The sequence below is a fragment of the Budorcas taxicolor genome, chromosome 17 (assembly GCF_023091745.1).
Source record: "Budorcas taxicolor isolate Tak-1 chromosome 17, Takin1.1, whole genome shotgun sequence".
NCBI lineage: Eukaryota > Metazoa > Chordata > Mammalia > Artiodactyla > Bovidae > Budorcas > Budorcas taxicolor.
Genome location: NC_068926.1, coordinates 70,145,203 through 70,162,681, shown reverse-complemented (window position 1 = coordinate 70,162,681; position 17,479 = coordinate 70,145,203). Strand labels below are relative to the sequence as shown.

Genomic DNA, 17,479 nt, shown 5'->3' with positions numbered 1-17,479 from the left:
AGTAGAATACAACTAATAAACTTTTAGGAACCATCACAGGAATAACTGACTCAGCTAAGAATCATCAATGGATGTAAAATCAAGTGGGTGCTAGTCTGATGAGAAACAGGCTATTAATGTAGTTTCAACACATCTCCCCACAAAACACTTATTCACTTCTTTATAGTGGAGAAACCTGACAGATATCATCTATACCAAGTGATAAAAGTTACCATCAATGGTAATAGGACCAAATCTCCTGATATTGATGTACTGAGAACACAGCATCATTTCTGTGACATTCTTGCCAAAAATACATAACTTGAATTCATTATGAAGAAACACTGAACAAATTCAAATATATATATATAAGGTAAGCTGAACTATTCAAAAATGTTAGGTCATGGAAGATAAGGAACTACTGAGAAGTGTTTCCAAATTAAAGGGGACTAAAAAGACAAAGTGAGGGACTTCCCTGGTGGTCCAGTGGCTAAGATTCTGTGCTCCTAGACGCAGGGGGCCCAGGTTCAAACCCTGGTCAGGGAGTTAGATTCCACATGCTGCAACTAAGACCCGGCACAGCCAAATAAATGAAGAAATATTAAAAAGACAAAATGAAAAGGGAAGTTTTTCTTTCCAACATTTTGTTTTCTTTCTGCTATAAATATCATTTTGGGGACAACTGACTTCAGCTTACTCACAAATGGCCCAGAGGAGGGAGGAAACATATCGTTTGATTCTTATTCTTTGTGGTAAGTTCTATAAAGCCACCATAAGCACTGAGCCAGTGAATACACTGAACCACTGGCCCTACAGGAGAACACATAGGTAGCTTCCTGCCAGTCTCTAAAAGCACTCTCATCGGGACTCCCCTGGCAGTCTAGCGGTCAAGGCTCCACGTTTCCACTGCAGGGGGCGTAGGTTTGATCCCTGGTATGGGAACTAAGACCCTGCATGCCAAAAAAATATCATCAACTAATCAATACGGAGCCTTGTTTTATGTGTGCCTGTGTTTAAAGATGCCATACTTAATACATACAGGACTCACAGTCGACAGCCCTATAACTCATGCTTGGACAAAGCACCTCTAACATACGGTTTTTAAAAACATTATTTCTGGCTGCGCTGGGTCATCACTGCTGCGCACGGGCGCTCTCTAGTTGCAGCCCGCAGTGGCCCCTCTTCATTGTAGCGCACAGGCTTCTCCTAGCAGGGGTTTCTCTTGATATGGAGCACGGGCTCTAGAGCGTGGACTCAGTAGCTGGGGCGCGTGGGCTCAGTCACCCCGTGACACGTGGAATCTTCCCAGACTAGGATCGAATCCGTGGTCCCCGCACTGGCAGGCAGATTCTTAACCACTGGCCCACCAGAGAAGGCCTACACTTTCCTTTTTTTACTTTTGGCCTCGTCTCAAGGCCACATCTCAAAGACCCCGATCCTGGGAAAGACTGAAGGCAGGAGGAGAAGGGGACGACAAGAGGATGAAACGGATGGATGGCGTCACCGATTCAATGGACATGAGTTTGAGCAAGCTCAAGATGGTGAAAGACAGGGAAGCCGGGCGTGCCGCTGCCCAGAGGGTCATGAAGAGTGGGACACGACTGAGCAAATGAACAACAACAAACAAGGCATGCAGGATCTTAGCTTCCCGACCAGGGATTGAACCCGCATCCCCAGCACCGAGAGTGTGGAGTCTTAACCTCTGAATCGCCAAAGAAGTCCCCTACATTTTCTTCATAAGGTACATCACAGTCCTCCTGCACCAAGGAACACTAGACAGAACTTCAGCGCTGTGATTAGGGGCCACTTCAAACAGCAAAACCGTCAACAGAAAGCACAATCTGTGAAAAGATGGCAGTACACAGACTGGGAAAAGGGTCCTCACCTACAGCATGAGCTGAAACAGGAAGGCAGAGCATGGCCACGTTTGAGCTCAGCCAGAAGCATGTGTATCGGTGACTAAAATGCTCTGCCCCTCTGCACGTGTCTACAAACAACATGAAAACAGAGGAGACAGACAGACGAGAGAGATGGGGGGAGGAGAGAGACAGTAGCAGACGAATGTGGTAGAAATGTTAACAGGAAAATCTGCGACAAGAAAGATACATAGTTCTTTGTCCTAATCTTGCAATGTTTCTCTAAATTTGAAATTATTTCAAAATAAAACACTAACAAAAAATTTTAAAGCGAGGCTTTCATCCCACTTGTTTTACTATAAATATATAAAGAGCCTATGAAACAGCAAACTGACGGAAAAAGTGCTAGGTCAGTGCCCTTTTAAAGTCCTGTTACATCATCAAACAGGTCATCAGACTGGGAGGCCCACGCCTGAAGTCATCCCTGACCACTGCTCTCTCCTCTCATCAGACTCTGGGCTCCCCCCCACCAGCTAGTGAGTCAAGCAGCAGATGAACTATCTGCAGCTCTGTAAGTTTAATGATCATAAAGATACCGACTCTGGTGTAAGTGAAGTAGCCCCAGAAATCTAAGCTATTCTAACACCGAAAGGAAGAGATCACAAACGGAAGCCACAGGTTTGTCTCCGTACCTATATGCCTGTTTCCCATCACAAGGCCTCATGATGACAGGAACCACTTTTATCTGCTAATATATACTCAGCCCCTAACACACTGCCAGGCACTCACAGTAGGTAGACATATAAAATGTGTTCACTTATGGAACAAAGGAAAGGCAGAAGGAAAGAAATATGAAACAGAACGCACTTCAAAAACAATACCAGAAACCCAACAATCATGAAGAACAGGGGAGGAGCCTGGTTTAATTCAGAACACAGGAATACAGTCGCTTTTTTTTTTAATGTCAACGGGAGGATGATGATTAGCCAAGAAACACCAAAAAATAGAAGTGCGGAGAAAGAATCTGAAAATGTTCATCCAAAAGGGACAAGGAGAAAAAACAAAAACTCTAATTCAAAAAGATACATGTAGCCCAATGTTCAAAGCAGCAATATTTACAATAGCCAAGACATGAAAGAAGCCTAAATGGCCACCGACAGAGGAATAGATAGACAAAGATGCGGTACGTGTATACACAATGGAATATTAGTCATAAACAATGGAATAATGCCATCTGCAAAAACAGGATGAGCCTGGAGATTCTCACACTGAGTGAGTCGGACAAAGAAATGATCATACTCTATCACTCACATGGGGAATCTAAAACGTGATATAAATGAACTTATTTACAAAACAGAAACGGATTCACACATACAGAAAACTTGGTGTTACCAAAAGCGAAATGGATAAATTGCGAGTTTGGGAGTAACAGATACACACCACTGTAAACTAAACAAGGACCAAGTGTATAGCGCAGGGAACTGTATTCAATATCTTGTAACAACCTCCAATGGGAAAAAATCTGAAGAAGAACATACACACACGTGTAACCTAATCACTGCTGCACACCCGAAACACACTCAACACTGTACATCAACTAGACTTTGACTTTTCTAAAGTTAAGAAAAATTTAAAAAACAAAACAGTGCCCAGGGGAAGGCACGCCCTGACCAATTCACTGAGCTATTTACTTGGCAGGCGCGCCCTGCAGAGTTCGCTCATTCTCTCAGTATCAAGGACCTACTATCACACGCTCAGCAACACGGCACAGCCTGGGGCGTGTCATTGTTGTGGTTGTTCAGTCACTCGGTCGTGTCCGACACTCTTCAGCCCCATGGACTGCAGCATGCCAGGTTTCCCTGTCCTTCAACATCTCCTGGAGCTGCTCAAACTCATGTGCTTTGAGTCAGTGATGCCATCCAACCCTCTCATCCTCCGTGGCCCCCTTCTCCTCCTGCCTTCAGTCTTTCCCAGCATCACGGTCTTTTCGAATGAGTCAGCTCTTCACATCAAGTAGCCAAAGTATTGGAGCTTCAGAATCAGTCCTTCCAATGAATATTGAGGGTTGATTTCCTTTAGGAATGACTGGTTTGATCTCCTTGCAGTCCAAGGGACTCTCAAGAGTCTTCTCCAACATCACCAAAAGCAGCAATTCTTTGATGCTCAGCCTTCTTTATGGGCCAACCCTCAAATCCATACATGACTACTGGGAAAACCAGAGCTTTGACTATACGGTGTAGGGAACAAGGTATAAAGAAGGTTGAGAAGTGCTTGCAAACGAGACTCTCAACCAGGGCTGAACATTCTTGCAAACGAGATGTTCTGCCCAGTGTAGGGAACTAGGTTTAAGGAAGGTTGAGAAGTGCTTGCAAACGAGACTCTCAACCAGGGCTGAACATTCTTGCAAACGAGATGTTCAGCTAAGAATCCTGTTTGTTCCCGTGGGAAAAGAACATTTCTTGCACACAAGGATGTTTCTCTGATTCCTCAAAAGGAATAGACCCTGGGACAAAACGGATTCTAAGTTGATAAGGAAGTTCCCCAAAACACAGTCTTAGCTGCAGTAAATAAGTCAAGGTAAAGGTTATCTCGCCCTGCGCCTGCGCACTGTATAGTCTCTGAATCATAGTGCTTGGCAGCTTGCCCTGTAGCTTGTTGTGCTAGGGATATAAAATAATGTAGCTGTAAGAAGCAAGTGTTAAAATATAAAGATTTAAACCACTCTGCAGTGTTGGTGTTTCATTCCGTCTCCAGCATCTGGCGCCCAACGTGAGGCACGACGGAACCGAAAGGGTAAGCACCCCGGGGCAAAAGGCTGAAAGGGGGACTTTCGGGAAATAGAACAGAAAATAAGAGAAAAGAAAAAGAAAAAACTATGGGGAATTCCCCGTCTTTAAAGTCACACTATATGGAGCTGGTTAAGGGGCTCCTGCATTCTATAGGAATTAAAACGTCTACTCGCCGCTTGAGTGAGTTATTCTGTCTTATAGAGCAGCACTGTTATTGGTTTCAATATCAAACAGAAGTACAGCTGAATCTGAAGGAATGGAAAGTGGTGCAGAAAGAGTTAAGAAGGCAGCATCAAAAAGGAAATGTGATTCCTTTAAGGCTGTGGACTCTATGTAGCGCTATAACGCAGGCTTTAAAATTAATGGCTGCTGATAGTGAGGCCATCTCATGTTATCTTGAGGAGGGGGCTTCACCTCGGCCTCCGCCCAAACCTCCGGATGATAGTACAGATTCATCCACTGAGCCAGATAGAGATGTGAGTTCTGGGGAGGATTCAGATTCTGTAGAGGCAATGACTGCTGCCTTTTAAAAGGTTTTATTAAATAAAAAACAAACTTCCAAGGCTGTTAACCCTTCTGCACCACCTTACGCATCCCTATTTCCAGTAGCTGCCGACAAGGCTGAGGTAGGGAGAGAGAGTCAATAGTTTTGGAAGTACTGGAAAAAGTATATTTTAGGAAATGCTTATTAATGACTCTCGTCCTTTAATGTCACTGATTATTGAAGGTAAACAGTTTGAAGGATTAGTGGATACAGGAGCAGATGTTTCGGTTATTTCTCTCCAGCAATGGCCTAATGACTGGAAAAAAGAAAAAATTCCTCTTGTTTTAACAGGCTTAGGATCAATAGCAGATGTGTGGAGAAGCGCTCAACCTTTGTCATGCCAATTGTCTAATGGAAAAAAAGTATTTATTTCTTTTTACATTGTTAATATACCTATTAATATCTGGGGAAGAGATCTTTTATTTTCTTTAGGAACAACGCTTACCATCTCGTCGGAAAACTTGTAGCCACTGCTCAAATTCCTCGAGCTCTCCCACTGAAATGGTTAACTGATGTCCCTAACTGGGTTGAGCAGTGGCCGCTTCCAAAAGTGAAGCTCGAGGCTTTAGAACAATTAGTAAAAGAACAGCTTCAATCTGGCCATATTGAACCTTTTACGTCTCCTTGGAATTCTCCTCTTTTTGTCATTAAGAAAAAATCTGGTAAATGGAGAATGTTGACTGATTTAAGGGAAGTTAACAAATGTATAGAACCTATGGGAGCTTTGCAATTAGGTCTCCCTTCTCCTGCTTTGATTCCACAGGATTGGTCTTTGATGGTTTTAGATTTGAAGGATTGTTTTTTTAATATTCCTTTGCAAATAAAAGATAGAAATAAATTTGCTTTTACTATTCCAGTGTATAATCATGGGCAGCCCGTAAAACGTTATCAATGGACAGTGTTGCCTCAAGGAATGATTAATAGCCCTACACTTTGTCAGGAGTTTGTTGATCGTGCTCTTATTACTGTGAGACAATTTTCTAATTGTCTTCTCTATCATTATATGGATGATCTTCTATTGGCAGCTCCTAGTAAAGAGGAACGAGATAAATTTTTTATTCATGTAAAGAAAGCTTTAAGTGATTTTAATCTTCAAATTGCTCCTGAAAAAATTCAAACTGAATTTCCTATTTCATATTTAGGTGCTATTTTAGAACGACAAAGAATAAAACCTCAAAAAGTCCAAATTAGACGAGATAATTTAAAAACTCTTAATGATTTTCAGAAGCTTTTGGGTGATATTAACTGGTTACGTCCCATGTTAGGGATTCCTACACCTCAATTGCGTCATTTATTTTCTACTTTAGAGGGTGATACTGCTCTTAACAGTCCTCGATCTCTTACTTCTCAAGCAAAAGAGGAATTACACTTTGTAGAACAACGGTTAAATAAAGGGTTTCTTACTTATCTACAACAGGATCAACCTATATATTTCATAGTGTTCCATACTCCCTATTCTCCTACTGAAGTTATTGCTCAATCTGCAGGGTTGATTGAGTGGGTATTTTTACCCAATAACTATACAAAAAAGCTTACTACTTATATGGATAGAATTGCTTTCCTTATTTTGAAAGGTCGAGGCCGTATTACTCAGTTAATTGGAAGTGACCCTCAAACAATTATTACTCAACTTACTTCCACCCAAATTTTTAATTGCTTACAGTTTAATGAAAATTGGCAGATAGCTCTTGCATCTTATTCAGGGACTTTTTCTAATCAATATCCTCAATCTAAAATGATAGATTTTCTTCGACATACATCAATGGTTTATAAATCTCCTATATCTAATATTCCAGTTGAAGGAAAAACTATTTTTACAGATGCCAATAAAAATACTGCTGGCTATTGGACTGATACTACTTCTAAAGTTGTTCCACATTCCTTTTCTTCTGTGCAGCCTGCTGAACTTTGGGCCATTTGTTTGGCATTACAGGATTTTTTTGATATTCCTATTAATATTGTTTCTGATTCTAAATATGCAGTCTTTTCATGTATTTATCTTCCTGAAGCCACTCTACCAGTAACTTTAAAAACTAATATTGATAAATTATTTTTTCAGGTTCAACAATTATTAATTAGGCGAACTAACCCTGTCTTTTTTACTCATATTCGAGCTCATTCTTCTCTCCCCGGACCATTATCTCAAGGAAATGAAACTGAAAAATGGCAACATTCTGCATTGGTTCCACCTCAATTACAAATGGATGGGCACCTTCAATTACAAGGAGATATATGGAAATTATGGGCAGTGTCAGGTGACCTTACTATATGGACGGGAAACTTTAAATATTAATGATCCTAAGGGGCCATTTCAAGTTCATTTGCATATTAATAAATCTTACTCTGCTATAGCATGTGTAAAATTTCCTTATTCTTTACTGTATGGGCAATGGATTTGGAATGAAATTTTGGGAGTTATATCATGTTCTGATTGTAACTTGACTCAATGTATAAATCGTTCCTGGTGGGAAAATGTTGAAAACAAGATGGTCCATTCCAGTAATTATTCTTTGGTCACTGTGAAAGCACGGACTGAACTTTGGTTGCCTGCTAATCTTACTCGACCTTGGTCGGACTCTTTTGCTGTCACTCATCTTGTGAATGCTGTACAAACTTCTCCATCGATCTCGAAGAATGCTTGGCATTGTCATCGCATCAATTCTCGCCGTGGCTTCAGTAACAGCAACAGCAACTGTAGCAGGTCTTGCTTTGCATCAAGGCATACAGACTGCTGATTTTGTCAGGGAATGGCATAAAGATGCTCATTTATTGTGGCAACAACAGCATGATTTGGACTCTCAATTGGCTACTGATGTATTGAATTTACAACATACTGTTTCCTGGTTAGGAGATCAAGTGACTGTGTTAGCTACAAAGAGTGTGTTAAAATGTGATTGAAACTCATCTCACCTATGTGTAACCCCTGTTCCCTTTAATATGAGTGAGGGTTGGGAAAAGGTGAAAAGGTCTTTAGTGGGACACCAGAATTTAACTGCTGAAATTATGGAATTGGAACAAACTATATTGTCAACTTTTAGTAAGACGCTGCCTAATATTCTTGGTTCTGATATACTGAAGAGTCTTCAAGAAGGATTAGATAACCTTAATCCTTTAGGGCATGTATCTACATTGTTAACAACATCCTTTGTGAATACTTTGTTAATTGTTGCTTTATGTTTTATTGCTTTTATAGTCTACCGGCGCTGGCGAAAAGGGAAACAATTAAAAGAAGAAGCTTTGCGTATTCAAGCGCTTATTCAACATCTACAAGAAAAGAAAGGGGGAGATGTAGGGAACAAGGTATAAAGAAGGTTGAGAAGTGCTTGCAAACGAGACTCTCAACCAGGGCTGAACATTCTTGCAAACGAGATGTTCTGCCCAGTGTAGGGAACTAGGTTTAAGGAAGGTTGAGAAGTGCTTGCAAACGAGACTCTCAACCAGGGCTGAACATTCTTGCAAACGAGATGTTCAGCTAAGAATCCTGTTTGTTCCCGTGGGAAAAGAACATTTCTTGCACACAAGGATGTTTCTCTGATTCCTCAAAAGGAATAGACCCTGGGACAAAACGGATTCTAAGTTGATAAGGAAGTTCCCCAAAACATAGTCTTCGCTGCAGTAAATAAGTCAAGGTAAAGGTTATCTCGCCCTGCGCCTGCGCACTGTATAGTCTCTGAATCATAGTGCTTGGCAGCTTGCCCTGTAGCTTGTTGTGCTAGGGATATAAAATAAAGTAGCTGTAAGAAGCAAGTGTTAAAATATAAAGATTTAAACCACTCTGCAGTGTTGGTGTTTCATTCCGTCTCCAGCAATACGGGCCTTCGTCAGCAAAGTAATTTCTCAGTTTTTCAATATGCTACAAAGACAAATATGTATTCAGTGTGTTTCTCATGTCTTACAATGAGAAAACAAGAATATCAACAGCTTACAGCAAGCATAGGACACTGACACGCACCCAGTATTTATCCTCTACTTGGCTGCACACATGGCTGCCCAGAGTAAGGACTACATTTCTGAGGCTCCCCTACTCCTACCTTCTAAAATTATGTTCTAAGAGGATGTATAGGGGCTCATCAGGTGGCAGGTCCCTACGATCTCCCTTAAGAGCTAGCCAATGCACACTCTGTCTTCAAATCTCCCTCCTACATGCTGCCTGGAATGGCTGCGCACTTGAACCGGGAGGATGAGGACCACCTCTCAGAGATGGCGGTGTGGACAGGGGCGAGGTCCTGGGTCCATAAGAACCTCACTGGACATAACCATCATAACCACCTGCCTCCAGACTTCCTGTGTGTGAAAGGAAAATCACTTCTATCTTGTTTAGCATCCGTTACTTTGGATTTCAGGCTTCCCAGGTGGCTCAGGGTCAAGAATCAAGCTGCCAATGCAGGAGACATAGGTTCAATCCCTGGGTCAGGAAGATCTCCTGGAGAAGGAAATGGCAACCTGATCCAGCATTCTTCCCTGGAGAATCCCATGGACAGAGAAACCTGGTGGGCAACAATCCATGGGGTCGCAAAGAGCTGGACATGACTCAGCAACTAAACAATAACAACAACTCGGGATTTCCTGAACCTGACCCAAACTCAGAGCTGGATACTGCAGAGTATGAGGCACAGAGTGGTGAGAAATGAGGCTAGAAAACGGACGGTGGAGACGCCTTGAAGGCAAAGCAAAGGAGAATGGACTGGAGCCCAAAGGCAACAAGAATCACTGGAAAGTTCTAAGTAGGGAGGGCTGACACACTCATCCTGGAGGTGAGGTTATCAACTATGTTCCCACACTGTGATTTCAAACTTCCTAAGAAAACTTCGGAATATAATATGGCTTCCTGCAGCAGGTAGGCATATACTGCTGGTTTCCCTAGTTATTTCTCATTGTAAACAAATTAACTGGTACTTGGTGCACTGAAATGAACGGAAGTAACTGGCATGCTGACAGGTACATCAGTTTAGTAAGCACAAGCCCATCTCCAAAAGACTCAGGGATCATTCTCAAATTGAGGGTGTGGGTGAATCAGAAGTTCTACAGCCTTGTGAGAATGTACACTCTGGGTTCTAAGAGGGTCAGGGAATCATAAGCCTTACAACTGGTTTAAGGTGACTGTGGAATAGTAATGTACCAAGGAGAATAACAAAGGGAAATGCGAATCCTTTAGAAAGGAAGGCACCTTCATAAACCTGGAGACCGTCCTGTAGTGTGCCGTGTCCAGCACACAAAGCCCGACTCCGCGTAAGGTAACAGCAACGAGAGATCCACAAAGGCTTCAGATACTGAAGAGATGTATATCTGTGTATGCTATACGTGGATATTCACATACATACACACGCACTTTTTATTCACTCAGAGAAAGTTTACTGGACACTCATTGCTGGTGAGGCAGTAAGTATATAAAGATAAGAGTTTCTCAAGAGTTTATGGTGTGTCAAGAAGACAATGAGAACACCAATCACTGAACGCCGTGAAAACGGAAAACTGAGTGTGTTATGGGAACATCCCCACTGGGTGCCTAATCCACACTGGGGTGGGGACGGGGGACGGGGTGGTAAGGGGCTTCCTAGAGATGATACTGGACCTGAGCCTGGAAGTATGAGTAGAAACTAGGCGGGAGCTGGGAACTGGAAAGAGCAGGTGTGAATACTAGGTACGAGCAGGGCAGAAGTTCAAGGAGACTTCAAGGAGTCCTGCAGGACTCACACGGTGGATCTCAAGACTGCTTTACCGCAGAATACCTAGGGAATCCATCCTCCTATCGAAGCTTCCCATCCTAAAGCTGCAGAGTATTTGAGGAAGCAGAGCTTCAATTTAAGGCCATGGTTACTTTGTTTTAGAAGCTAAAGTAAGGCAGGCCTGACAAGCACTCTACGGATCACTGGTAAACACTGTCAGGGCATGGATTCAGCTTTTGAGGATGGATCCCTCAAAAGCTGTGGGATCAGCAGGGGTAGGACCTCAGCAGCTGTGCTGGGAGCTCCATGACCATGCTCCAAGAAAAACTTGATTAGAGCAGGGGGAGAAATTTGACTTACATTGGACCAACCAGATTCATTCTCCTAGAACTGAATTTTGAGCTGAGACACAGTCTGTACAGGAGATGGGGGCTGAAGCACAAAGATGGCACTGCTCAGGAGGAAGGGACCAAACGCTGCTGAATAGGTCTCTCCAGCTATGCTGGCTTCCACCTTGCCCAAGACCTAGTAGATTCTATTTAAAAAAAAAAAAAGAAAGAAAGAAAGAAACTTCTGTATGGGGATTTCCCTGGTGGTTCAGTGGCTAAGACTCCATGCTACCAATGCAGGGGGCCCGAGTTCAATCCCTGGTCAGGGACTTGGATCCTACATGCTGTAACTAAGACCCAGCATAGCCAAATAAATAAACAAAACCTTCTGTATGTTTGCTCCTTGGAAGGAAAGCTATGATGAGCCCAGACAGTGTATTAAAAAGCAGAGACATCACTTTGCGACCAAGGTCTGTATAGTCAAAGCTATGGTTTCTCCAGCAGTCATGTACGGATGTGAGTCCTGGACCATAAGGAAGGCTGAGTGCCAACGAATTGATGCTTTTGAATTGTGGTGCTGGAGAAGACTCTTAAGAATCCCTTGTACTGCAAGGAAATCAATCAATCTTAAAGGAAATCAACCCTGAATATTCATTGGAAGAATTGATGCTGAAGTTCCAATAGTTTGGCCACCTCATGCGAAGAGCCAACTCACTGGTAAAGACTATGATGCTGGGAAAGACTGAAGCCAAAAGGCATCTTGCAGGGAGGGAGCCAAGGGGATAAACAGTCTGGCCTCACTTTCCTCTCTCTCTCCTCACTATCTTCTACCAGGACCTCACTGGTCAAATTCAATGGAAAGCCCTGGATACACAAGTGGAGGGTTTATACTGAAGATAGCCAGCACAAAGAGGTAATTCCCTAGCTCGCGTACTTCCAAAGTCTAAACATGAGCCTTAAGACTAGAACTGGCAGCTCAAATTACCAACTCTTCCTGCTCCTCTCAGTGTGCTGACCTGTGTACAGGGTCCCAGCCTTTGCAGCGTGCAGACTGCAGCAGCTGCCACTATAACCTCAGCACCAGGTGGGTCTCACTCTTCAAACCCTGTTCCAGCTTTAGAGGAAAAGCTCTGATTGGCCCCATGCAGTCACATGCCCAGCCCTGAACCAATCCCTCTGTCTTAAGACGCCGGATACTCATGAAGGGCCAGGTGCAAGTCACCACTGTGAATCTGAGCTTTGTGAGTAAATTGTAGTCTCTTTCTTGTAAATTCCCTCCTTCTTCCTTGGCTAGCCAGAACTGAAGTCTCTTATTTGCAATCAAAAGAACCTTAGTGCAGGCTGAAAGCAGCCACAATCCAGAGCAGGAGGAGAAAGGAAGCCTCAATGTAACTTCTCAGGAATAGCATCCTTATCTCTGCTCAAAGCAAGAATTTTAATGATGGATATCTCCACACACCCAAAATGGATTCTGACTGTAACATAAAGTATAAAACGTGCATTATACTCTATACCCTAGATGAGAAACCCAAAATATCAACAAAAAACTGTTACTCACTACTCCTGATTTTAGGAAAAAACTACATTTTAAGAATTTATTATTTTCACACAAAAAATATTTACAAGCTTTTAAATAAGCCATAATTTCAGTTATCTTTTTTGTCAAGTCTCATCACTCACCTGGAGTCAACCTTCCTCTCCATTCTCTGCTTAATCTTTTTTTGCTGAAAATTCAACCAGTGGCTTGATGCACTTTTCAGTAAGCAGATTCTTCATGAATCAAAAATTAGTGAGCTGTGCGTGGAATACTAGGAAAATTAGAAAATAAGACAAGCATTAATTCTCAGAAAAAATGATGGGATATACAAGAGACGAAGAGTTTCAATAGTCTACTTGGTTCAGCATGCGCCTTCCCAGATGGCCCAGTGGTAAAGAATCCGCCTGCCAACGCAGGAGACTTGGGTTGCATCCGTAGGTTGGGAAGATCCCCTGGAGAAGGAAATGGCAGCTCACTCCAGTATTCTGGCCTGGAAAATTCCACAGACAGAGGAGCCTGTCAAGCTACAGTCTACGGAGTTGCAAAGAGTCAGATACAACTGAACAACTGAGGGTGTGCATGGGCACACACATTTGGTTCAACAGTGAATATCTGTTATTTTACGTAAACACTATTAACAACAAATTACCACATAACCACGCTGATGGGATGAGGAAAGAAAAACTGAGCCAAGTACTTACTTCCCATGAATAATGGTTGACATAAGGTGTAAATTTAACAAATCAAAAAATATCACCTATAAGGTTATTTACTTCCAATTTACAAGTAACATCAGGATGAACAGAAGAATGGAAACTGGAACTGTAGCCTGGAGACCATTTTCTAATATAAGCTTTCAATATTAATTTTCTTTTGGCTCTGCCAGGCGGCACATGGGATCTTAGCTCCTGGACCAGGGAGGATGGAACCTGCACCTCCGAAATTGGAAACTCAGAATTTAAACCACTGGACTGTCAGGAAAGTTCCAATACTAATTTTTTAATACACATGTTAATTTGAAAAATGCAAATCTAAGAGTAACTTAAAGAAGTTTCTACAGTATTCTGCAGCTTCTAACAATAACTGAAAAATGAGCGATCTTGCTAAAGAAAAGCAAGGAAATACCTAAATTTATATGCCAAGTTGCACAATAAATTTCAACTACTTCTTCCAGGAAGCCTTCCATGACACCTCCAAGCCTTATGCTTCTATGGCACTTAGGTGGGTACCATGCCACCTAGAAAGTCTAGATTAGAGTCAAAATAGCATTCATGGAGCGGGTACTCTGTGTCAGGTACAGTATCAATACTGAGCACTTTTCATTAACTAGTTGCTTTAGCACAACCACCTCAATAGCTGGTAACCATCTTCATTTTATAGATGAACGGCCCACACCATCACCAAGTGGTACAGCTGGGGCTGGTACGCAGGGACCTAACACCATTCGCTCAATATATATTTACTATAATCCAGAGGTTAACAATAAACCTGAACTGCCTCCCATCAAATAAAAACAGCACCACGAGGCTTCCCTGGTGGTCCAGTGGTTAAGAATCGGCATCCCAATGCAGAGGGCCTGCGTTCCATCCCTGGTCAGGGAACTAAGATACCACATGCCACCAGGCAACCAGAGAAAGCTCGAGCGCTGCAACGAAGACTCAGTGCAAACTAAAATAAATAAGTAAATTAATTTTAACTTAAAAAAAATAAAAAGCAAGCACTAATCTCCCACCTGCGGGTGTTCGCCCAGTTGGCCCTCGGGGCTCTGGTGGGGCCCCTAAGTTCTGCAAACCCTCCCTGCTCGCTCGGCCACGCAGCAGGGAATTCGAATTCGCGCGCGCCAATGAGCCCCGCACGGACGCGGCACACGCACCCGCCCGAGTTCACCTGACGCGCGGGGAGGACGCGGGGCGAGAAGCGCCGAGCCCGGGCGCCGTCCTGCGCGCCCTTCCACTCGCCTCCCCTCTCCCACTTCGGCCCTGCGGGGAGGCAGCATGACCTGCACTTTCAGAGGAGGAGGAAGCGGACGCGCCCACAGAGTAGTCACCGACCGGGCTCGGAGGGACGTGCGCTCGCCTCTGGGCTCCGGCCGCAAAGGCCGAGCCCTCCCGCCTCAGACAGGTCTCGGGAGACGCGGGCCCAAGCTCTCAGGCCGACGCAGCCCGCGCGCGCCACCCCCGCGCTTCCCGCGCCTCAGGGCGCAAATCTCGCGCCGGCCCCGCCCCCCGTCTCCACGGCAACGCGGCGTGCGTGAGGGACGCCCCGCCCGGGACCCGGAGCTGGCGCAGCCTCAGTGCGCAGGGGACGAGCCCACCCCCACCCGCCAGCGCCGCCTCCCTGCGTCCGAAAGGCGAGTTAGCGGCGAGGTGCGTGGGGAGACGCGCCTGCCGCGGGCGGCCCCACGGAGGCCTCGGTGCCTCTGTGGCTTGCTCGCTTCTTCTCTCAGAGCTCAGCTTCCTACCGCTTTTGGACAGGAGCGGCGGGAGCTGTTTCATTTGCTTTACGATATCGATGTTGGTTTGAACCTGTTGTGAGTGCAGTCCCGAGTTACACTTCGCGGGGCAGCCGCTAGAGACGAGCGAGGCGCCTGCGTGGAGGCCGGGGGCGCGGGACCCAAGTCGTCCTTCAGCCACCTCCGGCCTCGCGCGCAATGGGCCGCTCCGGGCTCTCCGCGGTTCCCGGCGAGCCGGTACCGACGCGCGCGCGTGCGTGCAGTGGGCAGATTGTCATCGAGGACGGTGTGGGTGAGGGCACGTGGTTGCCCAGCCGGGGAATTGAGATTATCCCAGGTTGATATCGTCTCCTAACCATTACTTTTAAAACGTAACTGACAAGCATTAATTATTAGTATCGCGTGAACAGCCGTTAATTTTAAAATTCAGGCCCACTCATCATCTTTTTAACGTGGGGATGGGAGACATTAGGTAGGGCATTATTTTTTAACTGAAGAATAGTTTATTTACAGTTTTATTATATATTTTTTTATATTTTTTATATATTTTTTATATTTATTTATTTATAGTTTTATTACAGTGTTAATAGTGTCAGGTGTACAGCGAAATGATTCAGGTATGTATTTTCAGATTCTTTTTCATTATAGGTCATTAAGGTAGGGCATTTTTGTATCCTGTGTTTTGTAAAACATTTAAAGCACCTGAGATTTCTGGTGTAGAGCGAAAAACAAAGGCTAGCATTATGAATATAGATGCTTGAGACATTTTACGTTTAAAACATGAGGAAAATAAGTTGAGTGCTTTGGGATTAGAATCACAGGTAATTTGCATTTTTGCTCTATTTTCTACTTATGTCAGTTTTTGTAATTAAAAGTGTTTAAAAGGAGAAGGTCCATTTTAGCGGGACATGGGACAATCTTTTTATCTGATGTGGCCAAGCACTTTTAAAAATAATTTAGTGACTTTCAAAAATCTTAATTAACACGGTAACTAGTATTTACTTACTGTAAAGCTACTTTTATAAGTATTAATATTTATGTAAATAATGTTTATACAAATTACAACTATCCAGGAAGATAAATCAGTAAGTATGCTTTTTAAATGATTTACTAATAGTTTGTCATGTGCATTTACCACCGTTGGTTTTGACTGATTTATGAAGGAATTAAAGCCATTTCTATTTGAATTATGATAAAATAATCAGTCCTCTGGGGAAAGATTAATCAGAATAACGAGAGCTAGTGCAGCAGCACTTGGTGTCAGACTCTTTTAAGTACTTTGCATATTATAAAGTCAAAGATGTAAGGTGCCAGGAAGGGTTTGCTGCTGCTGCTGCTGCTGCTAAGTCGCTTCAGTCGTGTCCGATTCTGCGCGACCCAATGGGCGGCAGCCCACCAGGCTCCCCTGTCCCTGGGATTCTCCAGGCAAGAACACTGGAGTGGGTTGCCATTTCCTTCTCCAATGCGTGAAAGTCAAAAGTGAAAGTGAAGTCGCTCAGTCATGTCCGACTCTTCAAATCTTCTCGACCCCATGGACTGCAGCCTACCAGGCTCCTCTGTCCATGGGATTTTCCAGGCGACAGTACTGGAGTGGGGTGCCACTGCCTTCTCCGGGAAGGGTTTAGGCTCTGCAAATAACTTGCTGTGTGGTCTTCCAGAAGTCCCTTAATAATGCCTTTGTAGTCCTTGAGTACTACAAAATCACTGCAGATGGTGACTGCAGCCATGAAATAAAAAGACATTTACTCCTTGGAAGAAAAGCTATGACCAACCTAGACAGCATATTAAAAAGCAGAGACATTGCTTTGCCCACAAAGGTCCGTCTAGTCAAAGCTATGGTTTTTCCAATAGGCATGTATGGATGTGAGAGTTGGACTATAAAGCTGAGCGCCGAAGAATTGATGCTTTTGAACTCTGGTGTAGGAGAAGACTCTTGAGAGTCCCTTGGACTGCAAGGAAATCCAACCAGTCCATTCTAAAGGAAATCAGTCCTGAATGTTCATTGGAAGGACTGATGTTGAAGCTGAAACTCCAATATTTTGGCCACCTGATGCAGAGAGCTGACTCATCATTTGAAAAGACCCTGATGCTGGAAAAGATTGAAGGCGAGAGGAGAAGGGGACGACAGAGGATGAGATGGTTGGATGGCATCACCGACTCAATGGACATGAGTTTGAGTAGGATCCAGGAGTTGCTGATGGACAGGGAGGCCTGGCGTGCTGCAGTCCATGGGGTCGCAAAGAGTCGGACATGACTGAGCAACTGAACTGAATCCTTGAGTACGTGATGCCACAGCTGTGAAACTTCAAATTCTATTTTCTTGGAAC

The 17,479-nt window shown here is 43.8% G+C and overlaps 1 protein-coding gene and 1 non-coding gene across 2 annotated transcripts in view; one reads left to right on the top strand and one right to left on the bottom strand.

Moving 5' to 3' along the window:
• SFI1 (SFI1 centrin binding protein) overlaps positions 1-12,939 on the bottom strand; it is an 83,964-nt gene extending 71,025 nt beyond the window's left edge. Inside the window, 2 exon segments of the mRNA XM_052654476.1 lie at positions 12,844-12,912; positions 12,914-12,939. Of these exon segments, the coding sequence (XP_052510436.1) occupies positions 12,844-12,912; positions 12,914-12,939 (95 nt within the window).
• Positions 452-525, top strand: TRNAR-CCU (transfer RNA arginine (anticodon CCU)). The gene has a single exon. It is a non-coding gene; the product is annotated as a tRNA-Arg (tRNA).
• Positions 12,940-17,479: the final 4,540 nt, after the last annotated feature.